The 19,975-nt window shown below is 43.5% G+C and overlaps 2 protein-coding genes across 3 annotated transcripts; one reads left to right on the top strand and one right to left on the bottom strand.

Annotated features, from left to right (window-relative positions):
* Nucleotides 1–52: 52 nt before the first annotated feature.
* On the top strand, nt 53–4,310 carry LOC112221140 (zinc finger protein ubi-d4). 2 transcript variants are annotated; one of them, XM_024383272.2, is made up of 10 exons: nt 53–137; nt 739–899; nt 987–1,094; nt 1,218–1,411; nt 1,576–1,753; nt 1,832–1,966; nt 2,314–2,445; nt 2,768–2,880; nt 2,957–3,038; nt 3,150–4,310. In XM_024383272.2, exons 1-10 carry the CDS (start codon nt 106–108, stop codon nt 3,236–3,238), a joined length of 1,224 nt encoding a protein of 407 aa, XP_024239040.1. In that variant the 5' UTR covers nt 53–105; the 3' UTR covers nt 3,239–4,310. The 2 variants fall into 2 exon arrangements, with proteins under 2 accessions (XP_024239040.1, XP_024239039.1); XM_024383271.2 differs by having other exon boundaries at nt 1,576–1,966.
* An 841-nt stretch (nt 4,311–5,151) lies between these two features.
* On the bottom strand, nt 5,152–18,685 carry LOC112220548 (sodium/potassium/calcium exchanger 3-like). The gene is made up of 17 exons (XM_042302998.1): nt 18,084–18,685; nt 17,700–17,813; nt 12,652–12,728; nt 12,394–12,468; nt 11,910–11,994; nt 11,531–11,634; nt 11,335–11,435; nt 11,182–11,235; nt 10,626–10,765; nt 10,188–10,351; nt 8,344–8,351; nt 8,067–8,197; nt 7,429–7,595; nt 7,171–7,285; nt 6,388–6,500; nt 6,177–6,242; nt 5,152–6,040 (listed from the first exon to the last, which is right to left on the bottom strand). Exons 1-17 carry the CDS (start codon nt 18,190–18,192, stop codon nt 5,930–5,932), a joined length of 1,734 nt encoding a protein of 577 aa, XP_042158932.1. The 5' UTR covers nt 18,193–18,685; the 3' UTR covers nt 5,152–5,929.
* Between the last annotated feature and the right edge of the window lie 1,290 nt (nt 18,686–19,975).

Genomic DNA, 19,975 nt, shown 5'->3' with positions numbered 1-19,975 from the left:
GAATGCTCAAAAGGGGACCTTCTATTTTGATAAGGTGGAAACGTATCTTGAACCCAGCTACACGCGCAGGCGCAGTGGATATTTTGACAACTGCACTGAGCAAACATGGCGGCGGCCGTAGATAGTGTTGTGAAAGTGTAAGTTGTACTTTATTTTTTAAACGAGTAGGTGCATTTTACACTAAGAGATTTATGTCCCGACGTAGGAGTTTACAATGTATTGGAAACTATGTAGAACATGACTTTTCCCAATCTTTACAGCAAAGCGTTGGCTACACGTAGCTAGCCAACTAGCTATAGCTATTGTTTCTCTTGCTAGCAAGTTTAGCTAGCTTATGTTAGACAGCGTTTCAATTGAACACGATTGTCATTTTAAGTTAGTGTAATCTGTTTGATTACAATACGGAAGTTCATAAACGGTCTACGAAGATTATGGTGTAAATATAAATTGCACCTAACGTTAACTAATAGCTACGTAGCTGGCTTTATAGATAGGCCCATCTTTCACTGAGACCAGCGTAGCTAGCTTGCCAACCATTGAAGCGCAGCCTGTCTGCGGTTCTTCATTGTCTACCTGCCGTCTCTGTATTGTTCGCTATAGTAGCCAAGTGTTATCCTGTAATATTACAGTGAACGGGTGGGTCCTGTACAACTATACAGGATTATTCGTTTTGAAATGGTTAGAATAACGACTATGATAATTTCTAGTCTCTAGCATGAGTGTGTTTTCTTGTTTCAGGCTCGGGGAGCAGTACTACAAGGATGCTATGGAACAGTGCCACAGCTACAATGCTCGTCTGTGTGCGGAAAGGAGCATCCTTATGCCTTTCATCGACTCTCAGACGGGTGTTGCTCAAAGCAACTGCTACATCTGGATGGAGAAGAGACACCGGAGTGCAGGTCTGTAGCAAAGACGTGTGCACACACATTCACTCCCTCAAAAGCACACTTTAATGATAAACATTTATTCATCTATGTTTTGATCAGGCATGGCTCCTGGGCAGCTGTATAGCTATCCGTCTCGACGCTGGAGGAAGAGACGGCGGTCCCACCCTCCTGAGGACCCCCGTTTGGCCTTCCCACCTATCAAATCAGGTACATTTCCTCATCCTATGGGTTTTTATCTGTTCTTTATATGCCAGAGGGCGTAGTGCTGCCTGTTAGTCTTCTGCCTCCTCAGTTTTGAATAAGCCTCTCGGTCTCTGTCTCTGTGTGTAGCGGAGCTGGAGCTAGGTCTGAAACGGGATGTTGTGGGAACGGTGGACGGCAGCAGCCTGGAGGCCCTGCTGAAGGGGGAGCCCCTGGAGAGGAGGGGCCCGCCAGACCCCCGTGCCCCGGAGGACAACCCAGCCACACCTGAACCCGTGGCCGCCACAGTCTCCAGCCACACCTCCTCTGGACGCATCCGCAAGGTTAGATGGGACCTCTGACCTCCCCTAGATCAATGAACCAAAGTTTTTTTTTAAGTACATTTTTACAAACGAGGCTGCAGATTCCTAATACCCTTTACAAAAAGGTTTGCGTTGCTCCCAATGCTCTGTCAGTGCACCTGTCTTATCTTGAACTCTGCTTTCAGAGGGTGCTGGACCACGATGACTACCTGGATGATCTGGATGATGAGGACTTTGAGGATGAGACCCCCAAGAGACGAGGGAAGGGCAAGTCCAAGGGCCGTGGAGTGGGAAATGGAAAGAAGAAAATGGAGGCAGCTGCTGCAGCCTTGGAGGAGCAGGACAAACCATACGCCTGTGACAGTGAGTATACATTTATTTCATGTAAATTCTGTTGTGTGTGTGTGATGACTTACTCCATAATGCTGTGTGTGTTTGCAGTCTGTGGAAAGCGCTATAAGAACCGTCCGGGCCTGAGCTACCACTACACACACTCCCATCTGGCGGAGGAAGAGGGGGAGGACAGAGAGGAGATAGAGTCCCCTCCCCCCCGGCGCCAGCCTGAGGAACACAAGAGTGAGTCATTGTCTGGAATGATAGCAGCTAGAATCATGAGTCACAGTCTACTATAGAGCTGGTCACATTTCTATTATAGATCTAGAATCACTCCTGCTTATCTCATGATACCAGACCTGAGTCAAATGCATGTCTTAACAGTTTACTACTTCATTTACAACAATGGAATCAATAGAATAGTCCCAAAAGTGCATACCCAAAGCTAAATGAAGCACACCTCAAGAGCGAGTCAAACTATTACAAAGTTAGTCTCGCTACTGTAGTTTCAGTGCGATGTTGGTCTTGTAGGGCAGGTTGAGTGTATTGTCTTTCATTATCATTGTTCTACGTTTCCTCTCTTATCCCAGCTCCTAAGAAAGGCCCTAATGGTCTGGCCCTGCCCAACGACTACTGCGACTTCTGTCTGGGAGACTCTGCCCACAACCAGAAGACCGGCCAGTCAGAGGAGCTGGTGTCCTGCTCAGACTGCGGACGCTCGGGTAGGAACCTCCCACCAATGTCCCACATTTCCATGAAAGGGATAGTTCAGGCAAAATCTATATTTGGGTGGAATTACCCTTACCTTAAGTTATCTGAAGGCCCATGGTGACAGAATCAACAATAATCCATTATTTATTTCTGCCACAGCCAGGAGTTAGCATCGTCAAAATTCATGAATGTTAACAACCGAACTGATGTTAGCAGTGCTGCACTGTAACTCCTTAGTCTGGCTCTGTTTCAGTGTTCTGTGGATGTATTTCAACCTTTATTTACCCAGGTTGGTAAGTAATTGATAACAGACCTGTGACTGTCACCCTTCAGGTCACCCATCCTGCCTGCAGTTCACAGATGTGATGATGGCAGCTGTGAAGACGTACCGCTGGCAGTGTATCGAGTGCAAGTGCTGCAACGTCTGTGGTACCTCAGAGAACGACGTGAGTGCTGCTCCACCTCTGCCTTTTCATACTTCTCCTTTTCGTTGTCTCCTCACACTCTGTTTCTATCTGTCAGGACCAGCTGCTGTTCTGTGATGACTGTGATCGAGGATACCACATGTACTGCCTCAAGCCTCCTATGACTGAGCCCCCAGAAGGTATGATAGTTTAACCACAACTCCTCTATGACTTCAATGAAGCCCACATTTACTATGATGATGTTGTACTTGTGAGTTTACCTGTATTAATCACTCTCTCTCTGTTTCCAGGGAGTTGGAGTTGTCACCTTTGCCTGGCGCTGCTGAAGGACAAGGCATCCATATACAAGCAGCAGAGCCCCACCACAGAGGATGAATAGCGATTAGTTATCAGTGTCTTTGGGGCCACCCCAGAGTAACCCACCCTGCCCTCAGCCAGGGGACCCCACCTTACCACCTCATTCAACGACAGTAGCCCTCACCCTGGTCCACACCCCCCAATGACCAGGAGGTAGGGAGAGGAGGGAGTCCACTCACGACCCTTGCTGTCTTTCCTTCTATCGCGGCTGTAAACTCACCTGGACTGTTACACACTCTGCAGAGACCACCGTAACCCTGGTAACCACTCTACAGAGTTCACATTAGAAAAAAAGGATTCTCTCGCTAACTATTCCCCAGCTCAACTTCCCCCGTCTCCTTTATATGGTGTGGACTGCGAAGACGGGCAGTGTGCTTAATTTGTTGCCAAATTATCTATTTTTACTTAAGTGTATGGATTTAAGGATTTCAAAATATGATCACATTGAGGGATATTAATAGTGGACTTTTGTAGTGAAGTTTTGTCTGTGTACTTCTTTTGGATGTTTTAACATTTATCTCAAAGGTTCTGCAACGACAAAACATTTTAAGGAACCTCTGGTGCCAAGGTCCATATGATGTCCCAAATGACACCCTATCCGCTTTACTGTGCACTTCCTTTGACCAGGGTCCAATAGGGTGCCTTTTGGGAGGTAACCATAGTCATTCTATCGTGACTGAATCACATCTTACTGCCGGGTCTGATTTTCAACCTAACATTATTGAACATTTGTCAGCTATCATCTTTATGGTTTATGTAGCTGTTCATATCTGTGCCACAATGAGCGAGGCACATTGCATGCAGACTTGCACCTGTACTTGAGTACGACTGCACACACACAATTCTTTACTTTTTTTATAATCACTTGATATTCCATGGGGCAGGGGATTTTTTTTCTAGTTGAATTTTGTAAAGTACCGGTATATATTACTCGATTCCAGTACTGTATGACTTTTTCTATTTGTTTTTAGTGACATTGATTTCTTCTTTTGTGATGTTCTCCATAGTGTTTTATGGTAAATAATGTATTTTTTATTTACTTTTTTTGTATTGAAACTGCTTTTGCCCTATTAAAATGTCCATGTATCCGCTAACTGTGTCTTAGGGAAGCGGACATTCCCAAGCTTCTGTTCATACAAGAAACTCAGGGAGGGGTACATTTTAAAGGAGGGAGACTGCAAAAGGAATTATTGCACAGACTGTGGTATTTATTGCACTCACTCATTCTCTAAACAGAAACAATGCTCTGAAGTATTTACAGCAATGAAAACAGTGCAATCATCAGTCCAACAGTGAGTGAATAAAACATGCTAAACACAAATGCAACAATTTCAAAGATTTTACTGAGTTAGTTCATATGAGGAAACTAGTCAATTTAAATAAATTAGGCTGTGAGCTATGGATTTCACATGACCGGAAATAGACATGTATCTGCTGGTCACAGATACCAAAAAAAAAAAAAATGGGCCTCACAATGGGATTTAGGATCTTTTCACGCATTCAAATTGTCCGTAGCTTATGTCTGCCAATACCATAACCCCACTGCCACCACAGGGCACTGTTCACGACATCAGCAAAATACCATAGACAGTCTGCGGTTTTGAGGCCTGACTGATATACTGACAAATTCCCTAAAATGACGGAGACCGATTGTAGTAGAGAAATGAACATCCAATTCTCTGGGCATTCAACATGCCAATTGCACTCCATCAAAACTAGAGACATCTGTGGCATTGTGTTGTGACAACTGCACATTTTAGTGGCCTTCTGTTTAATCAGCTTCTTGATGTGCCACACTTGTCAGGTGGATGGATTATCTTGGCTAAAATTGATAAAATGCTCACTAACAGGGATAAACAACATTTGAGAGAAATAAGCTTTTTGTACATATGGAACATTTCTGGGCTCTTATTTCAGCTCATGAAACATGGGACCAACACTTTACATGTGTTTATATTTTTGTTCAGTCTACATACATGAGTCATCCTACAAGCATACAATTATATATGATTAGCAGAGTATGGTTACTGCTGTGGCACTCCTACAAGCAATACAATATTGGGTCTTAAAAGGTCCAATGCATTGTTTTTATCTCAATATCAAATCATTTCTGGGTAACAATTAAGTACCTTACAATGATTTTCAATTTAAACAATGGTCAAAAATAGGTTTGGAACTCTTTGTAATAGGTCTTAAAGTAATTTACCAGGCAGGCCAAAACTCCATCCCACTGTCTTTTCAAACACCTCTTACACTAAAAGGGCATTATCATACTGTTGAAATGTATTATTCCAAACGCAGTGTGAAAATATATATAAAAACAGGAAAATCAAGTTTGACTGCACTGGGCCTTTTAACACTTTCACTCTAAAGAATATGATTCATCATTGTCATCAAGTAACTAAACTGTAGATAGAAATTCAATACATTATAAATTCATTGTGTGAAGTGGATGTTCTCGACTGGTCATCTTCGGATATCACACATTTCTCTAGTTGCTCTGTATAAAACTATGTAAAAGATCCAGTTTGAAACATTATTCAAAGATAAAATGTGAGGTTTCCCATCAATAACAATATTCATAAATGTCTCAAATGCAAATGAACCGTAACTAAATACCCGTACACATACAACTGATAAATAATGTCAACAAGTGAAAACATCACATCAAATAGTATCATAATAATCATACTAAAATGTCTGGGAACCTGGCCTACAGTCGCTGGAAGCCGACCGAGCAGAGTAGGAAGATGACATAGAGCATCATGAGACAGAGACCCAGTCTGCGGTCCAACCACCAACGGTTCAGATGAACACTCAGGACCTGCAGAGAGAGTGATAGAGAGAAATGGAGAAAGAAGTGAGAGGTGGACAGAGAAGATTAGAGCAGCAGAAAAGTACTATATACAGTCAGATATGGTTATGCAAATAACTTTAAAAGATATTACAGTGATACTCACAGTGAGGAACACTGAACCCAACAGCAGAACAACTGAATAGACCAGGCCTTTACTGTTGATATACACCTGCCAACCATAAAAACACAACCTCTTTATGTAGATGCACATCTGGCAACCTCAAAGACACAATACCTAGCTTTTTGGTTGATGAACATTTGTCAACCAGAGCCACACAGAAACGAATCAACACGCAAAAAAAATCTGTCCCTACCACTGATCCGTAGTCGACCACCAGAGTGCGCAGGAACCAAGGGAACCCAAGTCCCAGAAGCACATCGAAGATATTACTGCCAATGGAGTTAGAGACAGCCATATCCCCCATACCTACAATATACACACACCAGTCAAAACAAGGCCTACTGTTAGAGACAGCCATATCCCCCATACACACACAAACACACCAGTCAAAACAAGGCCTACTGTTAGAGACAGCCATATCCCCCATACCTACAATACACACACACACACCAGTCAAAACAAGGCCTACTGTTAGAGACAGCCATATCCCCCATACCTACAATACACACACACACACACACACACCAGTCAAAACAAGGCCTACTGTTAGAGACAGCCACCCCCAGCCATATCCCCACATCAAAACAAGGCCTACTGTTAATATCCCCCATACACACACACACACACCAGTCAAAACAAGGCCTACTGTTAGAGACAGCCATATCCCCCATACCTACAATATAAAACAAGGCCTACTGTTAATATCCCCCATACCTACAATACACACACACACACCAGTCAAAACAAGGCCTACTGTTAGAGACAGCCATATCCCCCATACCTACAATACACACACACACACCAGTCAAAACAAGGCCTACTGTTAGAGACAGCCATATCCCCCATACCTACAATACACACACACACACCAGTCAAAACAAGGCGTACTGTTAGACAGGCATGTCCTTCATACGGTACAAAACAAACAAAAAAGGTTAACGTCACAACACACACAGATTAATTAGAATTTGACTACCTTGTCGTGCGACGATCAGGCTGGCCATACAGTCCGGTACGCTGGTGCCAGCTGCCAGGAAGGTGATGCCCATCACCACCTCAGGGATGCCCAGCGTGTAACTGATAATGGTCACCTGGGAGCATAGAGGGCATTTGGTGACAGGGTTATTATAAAGCTGTTACATTCTTATCAACATGATCAAATCCCATTTGTATGTGTAGGAACATGTGTTTGTTTTTATGTGTGAGCTTGTGTATGTGTGATCTGTAGTCATACCATCCAGACCATGAGGTAGGAGAAGACTGCGATCCAGAGTGTGGAGGCCAGGAAGGTCAGGAGGTACCAGCGGCTCCAGCGAGGCAGGACACAGTTGGGTACAGTGCAGCAGAGCAGCAGGCACAGAGGCCATGACACCAGCCAGCGCACACGCTCACAGTGCCCTCCTGAGGATGGAGGGAGCAGCACCTTGGTTTTTCAATCATCAATCACAAAGTGCAAGAGTAGTCACAAAGAGCTTTACAGTAACCTGACCTCAATCTACGAAGAGCTTTACAGTAACCTGACCTCAATCTATGAAGAGCTTTACAGTAACCTGACCTCAATCTACGAAGAGCTTTACAGTAACCTGACCTCAATCTACGAAGAGCTTTACAGTAACCTGACCTCAATCTACGAAGAGCTTTACAGTAACCTGACCTCAATCTACGAAGAGCTTTACAGTAACCTGACCTCAATCTACGAAGAGCTTTACAGTAACCTGACCTCAATCTACGAAGAGCTTTACAGTAACCTGTCCTCAATCTACAAAGAGCAAGAAGCAGCAGCAAGAAACCTTGAGAGGAACCAGGCTCAATATCATCAGAATATAGCAACAGGTTCCTTGTTTGTAAATGTGTTTGTAAGGTTACGCTCACCTGGCACTATGAAGGGACTGAAGGAGACCTCCTCTTCTTCCTCTAGCTCCTCCTCTTCGGGCTGTAACCCCTCTGTGTTCCCCTCCGTCCCCCCATCCCTGTCTCCGTCCCCCTCCAGTGGCTGCCTTTCACTGTCCCCCGCTCCACCGTTCTCTATTGCCCATGATGCCCCCCATCTCCCCTCTCCTCCCCTGCCCCACTGTTCCCTATTCCCCATGTGGCCCCATCTCCCCCCTCCTCCCCATCGTTCTCCTCCTGGCCCCGAACCCGGCTCAACCTCTGTCTCTGTGAGTGAGAAGGTAAGAGACAAACTTTATACGTTTTACAGTTTTTATTTGTTAGATTATGTCACAACTCGAGCAGGAGAACATCCAGCAGCACAATGTTGGCTTTCAGCATTCAGCCAGAACAGAATAAAAGGGATGAAACAAGCATAGTGGGTCTGTGTTTGTGCTTTGTAATCGTGCATCCGGCAAAAGCAAAGGCATGGGAGAGTTAGGAAATATGCAATGCATGTGTGTAGGAGGGCTGTGGCGGTGATGGTCAAGCAAATAAGTGTCAGTCTCACGGTAATTTACAGTTAATTAACATAAACACATTTAGCATCTCCTGGCTTCCACACATAGCCTACAAGCCACTGATGCAGACCATTGGAACATCTACATTTTAAAAGTCTAATAAATCCATGAAATATAGCCTACACCATAACAATAAATCCATTATTTATTTTAGACCGGTCTAAAGAAACATGATATGAAGAAAATGTAGTCTATTTCAGAAGAACAGAATAACATACTCTGAGTTGTCCTTATGGTAGGTCCTGATGTGGCTATGGGATATGGCTGTGGGCTACACTAGTTCATTTAGCAGACAAAATTTGCCTGGAATTCTGTGTCATTATTTTATAGTATGAAGAATACAATAGAACAAAGCTGAATAAAATAGAAAGGATATTTTATCCAAATGATTTGAGGGAGTGCCGACATGCAGCTATTATGTGTTGAGCGGTTAACAAAGAAATAGGTCCTCCGATATGCTTCATTTAGTCTCTCATTCACAATGAATGTTCCATTAGTGGAAAACACCATTATCAAAAGTGACCACAAATGTGATTATGCATGTAATGCTTTTATTATGAAGGTGCATTTTTATGGTGAAAATTATCTTCCCGAAACTTGAAACTCAGGCCATGCATGCAGTATCTGTGCCAGTTAGGCTTTACACCCTTTGTAAAGTGGATTAATGTGCTTAATTTTAAATAAGTTTTTGGCCACTTTAGTTGTGATACAAATCTTATCAAAACATATAGGCCTATGGGCTAGGCTACATGAGGTGTGTGACTGACTCAAAAAAGGCATTTTTTCTTGCCTTAAGATGGGCATCACAAGTGATAATATGTAATTGACAAGTGATAAGCTAATATGGTCACCCATCAGACTATCATTGATTTTATTTTTGTCTTTACATATAAGTGTAAAATTAATATTGATTTAGAATGGACCATTATCATGCACCTGTCTCGTAACAGGGGCAGCAGAAAAATACATGTCATTTCTGCACTTAAATAGCAAAGAGGACACTTTTCCTGTGACTCATTTTCATGCCAGCAGGTAGGCTATACTTCTGTTGTAAAGAGAACCAATGTGCTAAATATTAGGAAAGTTGAGAAATAAATATAGTACACCTAGCCTATAGAAAACAGATAGGATCCTCCTCTTTTTAATAGAGGCCATCACTCTGTTTTCTCACCTATAAAAATGATGCGCAACATGAGCTCATGAAGTGTTTAATTATATTTTTGATTACATTTGCATTGATGTCAGAGTGATTAGAGGGACAAGAGAGTGCTGAGTACCAGGCAGTTAGCAAGTTTGGTAGGCTACTAATGACCAGCAGAGCTTGGAAAAGCCTAATTACCGTGACTAAACGGTCACATGGAATTTGACTGCCTTCATTACTCGTGACCGCTGGTGTGGCAGTAATACGGACACCGCAACAGCCCTACATGTGTGTGTTTTTTGCACTTCTATAATAACTTCTATAATAACCATGCATCTTTCCATGCTAAGGTGTGGAGACATACTGCTGTGTGTGTGGTGTGTGCTCGTGTGTCCTGTGTACCTCATTGATGACCATGCGTCCTGCCATGCGGAGGCGTGTGTAGGGGGGGAAATGTGGGGTGATCAGGAGATGGAGGCTTGCCTCAGAGAAGCTCAGCTGGTGAGGGTGCAGACTCATCAACTCATCCACCATCACTACTGCAGTCTCCTGCCCTGTACACGAATCTGAGAGAGAGATGTTGGAGGAGGAGGTGGAGAAGAGGGAGGAGGAGTAGATAGGGAGGAGGAGAGAGAGACGAGGAGAGAGGAGGAGAAAGGAGAGAGGGAGGAGATGAGCAAAAGTAGGTTTTCAACTGAAAGAGCTACTTTATGTCTGTCTAATTTAGAATCATGATCCAATAGGATATGTTCCATTTGATTGAAAACAATTTGAAGCAATGTGGATATAAGTGTGTGCGTACACACACACAAACAATCAGTGGTAGAGACACAAACCGACCTCTCTTCAGCAGCACCATGTCTGTGTCACAGTCGACTCCCCCATGCCCCACTGCGGTGGTCCGTCTCAAGGTACTGAAGCAGGGCTGGCCCCCTCGACCACAGTGCCTCTCCACCCAGCCTGACAGGGGTCTGTTGAACCTACACAAAACACACACACAGTATAGCAACCAACATCTGTCCTGGATAGATACCTTGCTTGTGCTTATCTGAAGTAAAATGTTGTGGGGTAAGAAGGGGAACTGAACAAATAGTAAACTATAAGAGGCACAAGCAAAGTCAGTAACCTACCCCATTATGATAATGTAGCAAGTAACCTACCCCATGATGATAATGTAGTCAGTAACCTACCCCATGATGATAATGTAGTCAGTAACCTACCCCACGATGATAATGTAGTCAGTTACTCACTTCATGGTGATAATGCAGTCAGTAACTCCCTTCATGGTGATAATGTAGCCAGTTACTCACTCCACGATGATAATGTAGCCAGTTACTTCATGGTGATAATATAGTCAGTAACCTACCCTATGATGATAATGTAGTCAGTTACTCACTTCATGATGATAATGTAGACTAGATACATGGAGATCAGTATGATGGTCTCCCACCTACAACAGAGAAAAACTGTTTAAAAGCACAATCTATATCTATCACTGAGTTATAAATATGTAGAGAACCCAGTCTTGTTAATGGTCCAATGTCCTTACCAAATCACTTTGTCATCATAGATCACCACAATCAGCATCAATATAGACAGGATGTAGTAGAGAGAATCCCGAAGCAGCGGCCACCAGCTCAGCGAGATAGGCTGAGAGAGAACACAACATACTGCTGAACAACACTGCCTGTCTAAATCTAAATCCTACCATATTGCTTTCACCTGTCTCAAAAAAGTTGAGTAACCTGTCCGGCAAAGATCCCACAAATGCCGATGATGACGAGGATGTTGAAGACAGCCGATCCCACAATGGTGCCTACCCCCAGGTCACCTTTCGTGATGAAGACACCTGGGAGAACAAGAGGAGGTCAACAGCAGTGCATATTGATCCAATCAGTCCAATCGGTATGCATTTGCAGGCCCCTTCTGGTGACCTGGGCTATGTTCAGAACAAAAACGTTGTGGAACTTTGCAGATAGATATCCCATGACTAGAGCTGACGTGATTCCTTATTCTATATACCAGAGAAGTATGTTTGTTCTACATCATAGATTTCTATCTGAACGTTGGCCAACGTTTTGTCCTGCTGAACGCAGCCCAGGATCAAGGATGTAGAATACTGACCAATTAAGGAGGTGAAGAGCTCAGGGGCGGAGCTCCCAGCCGCCATGAATGTTGCCCCGGCAACATCCTCACTGAGTTGAAGATTCTAGAAAAGAGGTTAATGGATAAACAAAGAGGCTTTGTAATTAAAACAAATGTCAAACAGTGAAGAGGCAATCAAAAAGTAACGAGGGAAACAAACTGCAGGTTGGCATTTATTGAGATGACATATACTAGACGCAGCAATGCAGAGTGGTCACGAGCTGGCACAGCCACAAAGTCATTAAACCTAACCCAACACTTGACCCTAACCTTAAACACACTGCTAACCCGAACCTTAAAATAAGACCAAAAAGCAAATATTTTTACAATATAGCCAATTTTGACTTTGCAGCTGGCCCATCTAGCAGAAATGGTTCAGTTCTGCCTCTAGGGCAAGACTCATGACAATAAATGTCAACCTGCAAAGAAACCAACAGAAGTGGGAAGGTGTTTTTATTGTCACCTCTGATATCTTCTCCAGTGATGGAACAAAATAGACATCACAGACTATAGCCAGGGCATAGAACATGTAGATCGCCTAGAAAACACAGGAGAAGAAACAGCCTGGACAGAGTTGGATGACATAGTGATTGTTGGGGTACTGATACAGTAGAATGGTGTACTATGACAGCATTGTTAAACAACGCAGGAAGCTACATAGAGATCCTGTTAAATGACTATATATGCATTCTAATTCCTAATGACATGGTAGGCCACTCACACAGACTGCATGGAGAAGAACTGCTCCTTTTCTCCTCTGCTCTGGAGAGAAAATATCTGCTGGAAACTCGTGGATTGCTGAAAGAGAGGGAGAGGAGAGAGGGATTGAGTGTGTTTTCTGAAGAAGGGTTCCAAATCAAGGGAATAAGACAGTTTGTTGCGCTCCAAAACTCTAGCAGTTCTTGAGATTTGAGATCATGTGACCATGTGAGTGTTCCATATCATCCCCTAGCAACAGCCACACAGTTCCTGGTTTAAGTGGACTCTTTAGGATATACAGTGCATTTGGAAAGTTCAGACCCCTTGACTTTTTCCACATTTTGTGACGTTACAGCCTTATTCTAAAATGGATTAAATTATTTTTTGTCCTCATCAATCTACACACAATACCCCATAATGACAAAGCGAAAACAGGTTTTTAGAAATGTTTGCAAATGTATTAAATATAAAACAGAAATACCTTATTTACATAAGTATTCAGACCTTTTGCTATGAGAATCGAAATTGAGCTCAGGTGCATCCTGTTTCCATTGATACTCCTTGAGATGTTTCTACAACTTGGAGTTCACCTGTGGTAAATTCAATTGGTTGGACATGATTTGGAAAGGCACACACCTGTCTATGTAAGGTCACACAGTTGAAAGTGCATGTCAGAGCAAAAACAAAGCCATGAGGTCGAAGGAATAGTCCGTAGAGCTCTGAGACAGGATTGTGTCGAGACACAGATCTGGGGAAGGGTACCAAAACAGCATTTAAGGTCTCCAAGAACACAGTGGCCTCCTTCATTCTTAAATGAAAGAAGTTTGTAACCACCAAGACTCTTCCTAGAGCTGGCCACCCGGCCAAACTGAGCAAACGGGGGAGAAGATGATCAAGAACCTGATGGTCACTCTGACAGAGCTCCAGAGTTCCTCTTTGTAGATGGGGGAAACTTCCATAAGGACCACCATCTCTGCAGCCCTCCACCAATCAGGCCTTTATGGTAGAGTGGCGAGAAGGAAGCCACTCTTCAGTAAAAGGCACATGACAGCCTGCTCGGAGTTTGCCCCTGAGCTCTTCACCTCCATAATTGTTGAGTATTCTACAACCTTGATCATGGGCAGCATTCAGCAGGACAAAACGTTGGCCAATGCTCGGATAGATTTCCATGATGTAGAACTAAAATACTTCTCTGGTATATAGAATAAGGAATCACGTCAGTAGCCATATCTAGGAAAAACCAAAGTTCCAAAGGCTGGGCCCAATAGTGTATAAGAATTCATACAAAGGGCACCTAAAGACTCTCAGACCATGATAAACAAGATTCTCTGGTTTGATTTAACTCTTTGGCCTGAATGCCAAGTTTCACGTCTGGAGGAAACCTGGCACCATCCCTACGGTGAATCATGGGGGTGGCAGTATCATGCTGTGGGGATGCTTTTCAGCGGCAGGGACTGGGAGACTAGTCAGGATTGAGGGAAAGATGAATGGGGCAAAGTACAGAGACCCTTGATGAAAACCTGCTACAGAGTGCTCAGGTCCTCAGACTGGGGGGGAAGGTTCACCTTCCAACAGGACAACGAGCCTAAGCACACAGCCAATACAACGCAAGAGTGGCTTCGGGACAAGTCTGTCAATGTCCTTGAGTGGCCCAGCCAGAGCTCGGACTTGAGTTCAATCAAACATCTCTAGAGAGACCTGAAAATAGCTGTGCAGCGAAGTTCCCCATCCAACCTGACAGAGCTTGAGAGGGTCTGCAGAGAAGAATGGGAGAAACTCTCCAAATACAGATGTGCCAAGCTTGTAGCATCATACCCAACAAGCCTCGAGGCTGTAATCGCTGCCAAATGTGCTTCAGCAAATTACTGAGTAAAGGGTCTGAATACTTATGTAAATATGGGGGGGTTGACAGTATGGGGGTATTGTGTGTAGATTGAGGGGGTAAAACCCATTTAATACATTTTAGAATCAGGCTGTAACATAACAAAATGTGGAAAATGTCAAGGGGTCTGAATACTTTCCCAAATGCACTGTATGCAACCTACCTCAGACCCATTGGCCTGGACCCTAAACTCATTCACATTGGCCTACGCACATGCTACACGCACACTAACTTAAGCACGCACACACACCATACGTGACAAGAAAAGTGGGCGATACTAACAGGGCAGCATTTAAAAAAGCTCAGAATACACTCTTCTAACAGTTCTAGAATTTAGCATTTGGTTGCCTAGCAACACGGACCTCAAAGGCGTATTAATGAGGGTTTAGGCATCAGTCTGAACCCCAGTAAACCCCAGCCAGACTCAGTAAGTATAATTTACGTCATTTGTGATTATGAAATATCAAACTGTCGGGGAGCCAAAACAAACCCAGGCAAAACATAATTCTCAAGCGGCCACTGGGCAAGCCATCCTTTGATCTGTCAGTATCAGACAGCTGGTGTTCTCGTTTGCTTGTAGCCTACAAGCATGTAGGTTACTCTACTGCACAAAAAATACAAATCTACAAGTTGAGTCAGCTATGAACGTTGCAGCAGTAAAATGACATTTTAATTTACATAAACAAGTTCAACAATATAGGCCGCCTAATGCGGAGCAACATTAGCGGTGTTATCTGGGCTCCCGAGTAACGCAGCGGTCTAAGGCACTGCATCACTACAGTCCCTGGTTTGAATTCAGGCTGTATCACATCCGGCCGAGTCCCATAAAGCTCAGCGTCGTCCGGGTTTGGCCGTCATTATAAATAAAAAATGTGTTCTTAACTGACTTGCCAAGTTAAATTTAAAAAATCTGCTTGACCCATAGCAACTATAGGGTTGCAATAGTAACCCCCACATCCAAGAAGAAAAAAACAATTAGCCAACTAGCAACTGCATGAACATTTATTTGGCTGGAGGCTAATCACCCACCCGTAGGCTATGCACATTTGCAAGCAATGCGTGTGTGTATCTATCCATTTGCTAGTCAGCTAAATTAGCTAGCTGACTTGCTTCACTTACCAGTAGGCAGAGCTGGCATTCGTGATTAGTGTCCAGCATTCTGCTAGCATTGCTCGTGCTGAGAAGTCTGAAATATGTTCCAACTAGCAAGTGTTGCACTAGGAAAATATTCTCAATCCCTCGCTGAATGAAAATCGCCAACAATTCCAGTTCATTCAAACTCAAACTAGCAACATCAAAGTAACTTTGTAATGACAGACCGACCAGTGTTTTCAAATCTGCGGTATTGCATATCATCAACTGTAGCACAGACGGACTGACAGCCAGGAGCCAATAATATTAACCGTTACAACATGCATTTGTCTGCTAAATTACACGTTGATTCTGTATCACTCAACTCTCATTTATGAGTCTCGTTTGTATTAAGAGAGACATACACTATGTGGACATCCCTTCAAATGAGTGGATTCGGCTATGTCAGCAACAGGTGTATAAAATCAAACACACGGCCATGAAATCTCCATAGACAAACACTGGCAGTAGAATGGCCTTACAGAAGCTCAGAACCTTTCAACGTCATAGGATGCCACCTTTTCAACAAGTCAGTTTGCTGCCACGGTCAACTGTAAATGCTGTTATTGTGAAGAGAAAACAACATCTAGGAGCTTTCTAACCTTTATTTACCTAGGCAAGTCAATTAAGAACAAATTCTTATTTACAATGACAGCCTATGGGACTCCCAATCTCAGCCAGACATGATACAGCCTGGATTCAAACCAGGTACTGTAGTGACACCACTTGCACTGAGATGCAGTGCCTTAGACCACTGCGCCACTCGGGAGCTACAATAGCTCAGCCGAGAAGTGGTTGAATGCCGAGTGCTGAAGCACGTAGCGTGTAAAAATAGTCTGTCCTCGGTTGTAACACTCACTACTGCATTCCGAACTTCCTCTGGAAGCAAAATCAGCACAATAACTGTTCGTCAGGAGCTTCATGAAAGGGTTTTCATGGCTGAGCAGCTGCACAGAAGCCTAATTGTCGGCTGGGGTGGTGTAAAGCTCTGGAGCAGTGGAAATGCATTCTCTGGAGTGATGAATCACACTTCACCATCTGGCAGTCCAATGGACGATTCTGAGTTTGGCGAATGCCAGAAGAATGCTAACTGCCCCAATGCATAGTGCCAACTGTAAAGTTTGGTGGAGGAGGAATAATGGTCTGGTGCTACTTTTCATGGTTCGGGCTAGGCCCTTTAGTTCCAGTGAAGGGAAATCTTAACGTTACAGCATACAATGACATTCTAGATGATTCTATGCTTCTAACTTTGTCACAACAGTTTGGGGAAGGCCCTTCCCTGTTTCAGCATGACAATGTCGCTGTGCACAAAGCGAGGTCCATGCAGAAATGGTTTGTTGAGATCGGTGTGAAAGAACTTGACTGGCATGCACAGAGCCCTGACCTCAACTCCATCGAACACCTTTGGTATGAATTGGAACGCCGACTGTGAGCCAGGCCTAATTGCCCAATATCAGTGCCCGACCTCACTAATGCTCTTGTGGTTAAATGGAAGAAAGTCCACGCAGCAATGTTCCAACATCTAGTGGAAAGCCTTCCCAGAAGAGTGGAGGCTGTTATAACTACAAAGGTGTCCCCCATTTGTATAACTACAAAGGTGTCCACATACTTTTGGTCATGTAGTGGAGCTAGATATTTAGTGTTGATGTGTTGCTGTAGTCGTGGCGGGATCAGAGAGACATTTAGAACATGTGCGATAGAAATAATCACTAGGCCTCATAATATCCTGGAGAAATCTGACCTGCAATTTGTTAATAAAACTGCTGGAGTTATAATTTGTAAAACCTCCATTTGTGTCACTTTGAAGTGATCCAAATGGCAAATTCATCTTTCATCAATACATTTCAAGATATATTAAACCTGAAGAAAAAAACAAACATTTTATTTGCGACTTACTGAGTCTGGCTTTAAAGAAATGATGAGAGACCGCCAGAGAGATTGACAGATAGGCTAGAAACACTGGATGAGTGAGTGGGAAGCAGAGGAGTCATGCACAGGTAGAAAGACAAGACACTAATGATCCAAGAGTATAGGAACAAACAAAAACACTTGTGCACCAGCTCTGGGCGTTGTAGGAGTGTACGAGGTGTGGTTCTCATCTTCTCTCTCCTGCATTAGTTCTCTCTTATACCACGGGAAGTCACCAACAACATCACTGGGGCTTGGAGAGTCTGTTAGGATAGAGCAGCATAAATTATTTCCTAAAATATACTAGCCTATTTAATATTATGTGTTTATAAAAAGCGATCACATTGTTTTTAGGGGAGGCCGGGATAGGCCGTCATTGTAAATAAGCATGTGTTCTTTAACTGTCTTGCCTAGTTAAATAAAACATTTTAAAATAATAAGAATTTAATAATGAAACAGGTGTGATAATTGAATAAACCACTGATATTTTATGTATGAATGAAATAAATAACGCGACTCTGGGGGAAACGCACCTGTTACGTCTAGGAGCTGCATGAGCCAGGTGGCGGTGATCATCCCGACTCCACAGACACCGAGTCGCCAGAAAAGCCGCATGCGCTTAGGTCTCACCGCCGCCTTCATCTCGCCGCTGTTCCCTCAGCTCAGAACATGTCGGTCACCATCGCAACGTCGGTTCTCCGCTTTATATCAGATGGTCAGGTGGAATATTTTTCATGCACTCTCAGGGAAAGCTAGTTCTTCACGTGCAGCCATGGATTTGTATTGTCAGCATCCCTGCACCCATTCTTTCCCACACTCTGTCTTCAGAAGCGCAGCATCTTCCGCGGGCATCTGTCCGTTCCTCCACGGAACCGAGGAAACAGGCGATGGGCTTTTTGATAAATAATTAGTCTCGCACACACTAGCTTATGGTTTTAAGCGTCACATCGTCGCAAGTCTGTACTATTTCCAGAATTTCACACTCCTCCCATCATGTCTCCTTCGCTCCCAGTCTGTTCCAGTATCTTCATGACTCCGTCACGAGGGGTGTTTACCGTGAGCTCTTGGTGCCACCATCAGTAAGCACGACAATTGGGTGGGGCGCACCAACGAGCGAGCTCCAGTCTCAGGGACTAAATATGTATTTATCAACATGAGGCATGTTATGTTACGCCATTATGTCATTAATAATAAAATATAAGACACACAACACAGACACAATTCCAATAAATAAATAATTATTTTATGTTTATGAAAATGCATCCACAAATACGAGCACAAAATAATTGTTGCAGGAGTAGCACTGACCAATAGGGTACTAGGGGGTAACTGGCTCCCTAGGCAAGACAAAAAAAAACTACAATAGTCCCAGTAAGCAAAATTAAGTTGAAATTAGGTTTAATTTAGGTTCTGAATGAAAGGTCTAAATACTTTTCTGGAAGTTGAAATCAAGTACATTTTCGGTTCTAGGTGAACATTGAGAATATATAATTCATAGATGTCTGTTTGGGCCAAATCAAGGCTGGTCCAGACCAAATCTGAACCAAACAGGCATCTATGATTGGTTTAGATTTGGTCCTGACCAAAAACAAACGTTTGTGGACGTGGAAATCAAAGCTGGTCCAGATTGCGCCAAAAAAAGACCTCCAGTCTGGACATCACCAAAAAAAGATGTCCAAAAGGCATCAGTGTCGTTCTGTGCTTATTGTGGTATAGCCTACAGTGTAGCTGGAAATGTCATTTTAGGAATGCCCATCTACGTGGTAGGCCTACCGTTTGTAAAATACACAAAAAAAGACGGCTGTCCTAACGGGACTGAAAAGAGGTCCAAAAGACATTGGCGTCGGTCTGTGCTTAATGGGGTGCAGCCTACCATGTCAGCCTGCAATGGCATTTTAGGATTGCCCATCCATTTGTAAAACAGGCAGTTGTATTGGCTTTATTCATCCTGATTCCTGTGACTAATCAATTTTGGCAATTTAAGCTCTGAATATCAGCTACCCAGTCGCGACCTGTCATTCAGGGCAGGTGGGGCAAAAAAATAAGGCTTGCCTGTTTTGCATGTTATTTTGTCATTAATACATGTCATATATCAGTTTGCAAAGAATGTAACAATTATATATATTTTGAGTTAATAACATGGTCTCTTTTTTTGGTTTCTTGAGTAAAGTAGCTCCAAAATTCAGGTGTTTCAGCCTAGCTCAGTGCTTTCTGTGGTGGTGAGGCAAGCCAGCAGGAAATACGGAGTGTTGCGGTGTGATTGGCTCAGTGATCTGTCACTCATGGGGACACTACGTCACCAACAAGTCTAACACGGAACCCAAACTGGCTGCGCGCGTGCACCAACATGCATACATTTATTTTGTCCCCCCACACCAAACGCGATCACGACACGCAGGTTAAAATATCAAAACAAACTCTGAAC

The sequence above is a fragment of the Oncorhynchus tshawytscha genome, linkage group LG21 (genome assembly GCF_018296145.1).
Source record: "Oncorhynchus tshawytscha isolate Ot180627B linkage group LG21, Otsh_v2.0, whole genome shotgun sequence".
NCBI lineage: Eukaryota > Metazoa > Chordata > Actinopteri > Salmoniformes > Salmonidae > Oncorhynchus > Oncorhynchus tshawytscha.
The sequence above is the reverse complement of the archived record's forward strand: the minus strand, read 5'-3'. Positions and strand labels throughout refer to the sequence as shown.

Excerpts from the sequence above, each read along its gene's own strand:
- LOC112221140 (XM_024383271.2), top strand. The coding sequence starts at position 106 with ATGGCGGCGGCCGTAGATAGTGTTGTGAAAGT. Across the intron at positions 138-738 it reads GTAGATAGTGTTGTGAAAGT|GCTCGGGGAGCAGTACTACA; the intron begins GTAAGTTGTACT and ends TTCTTGTTTCAG. Across the intron at positions 2,446-2,767 it reads CTCAGACTGCGGACGCTCGG|GTCACCCATCCTGCCTGCAG; the intron begins GTAGGAACCTCC and ends GTCACCCTTCAG.
- LOC112220548 (XM_042302998.1), bottom strand. The coding sequence starts at position 18,192 with ATGAAGGCGGCGGTGAGACCTAAGCGCATGCGGCTTTTCTGGCGACTC. Across the intron at positions 11,635-11,909 it reads GCTCTTCACCTCCTTAATTG|GTGTCTTCATCACGAAAGGT; the intron begins GTCAGTATTCTA and ends TTGTTCTCCCAG. Across the intron at positions 6,243-6,387 it reads TGGTCGACTACGGATCAGTG|GTGTATATCAACAGTAAAGG; the intron begins GTAGGGACAGAT and ends TATGGTTGGCAG.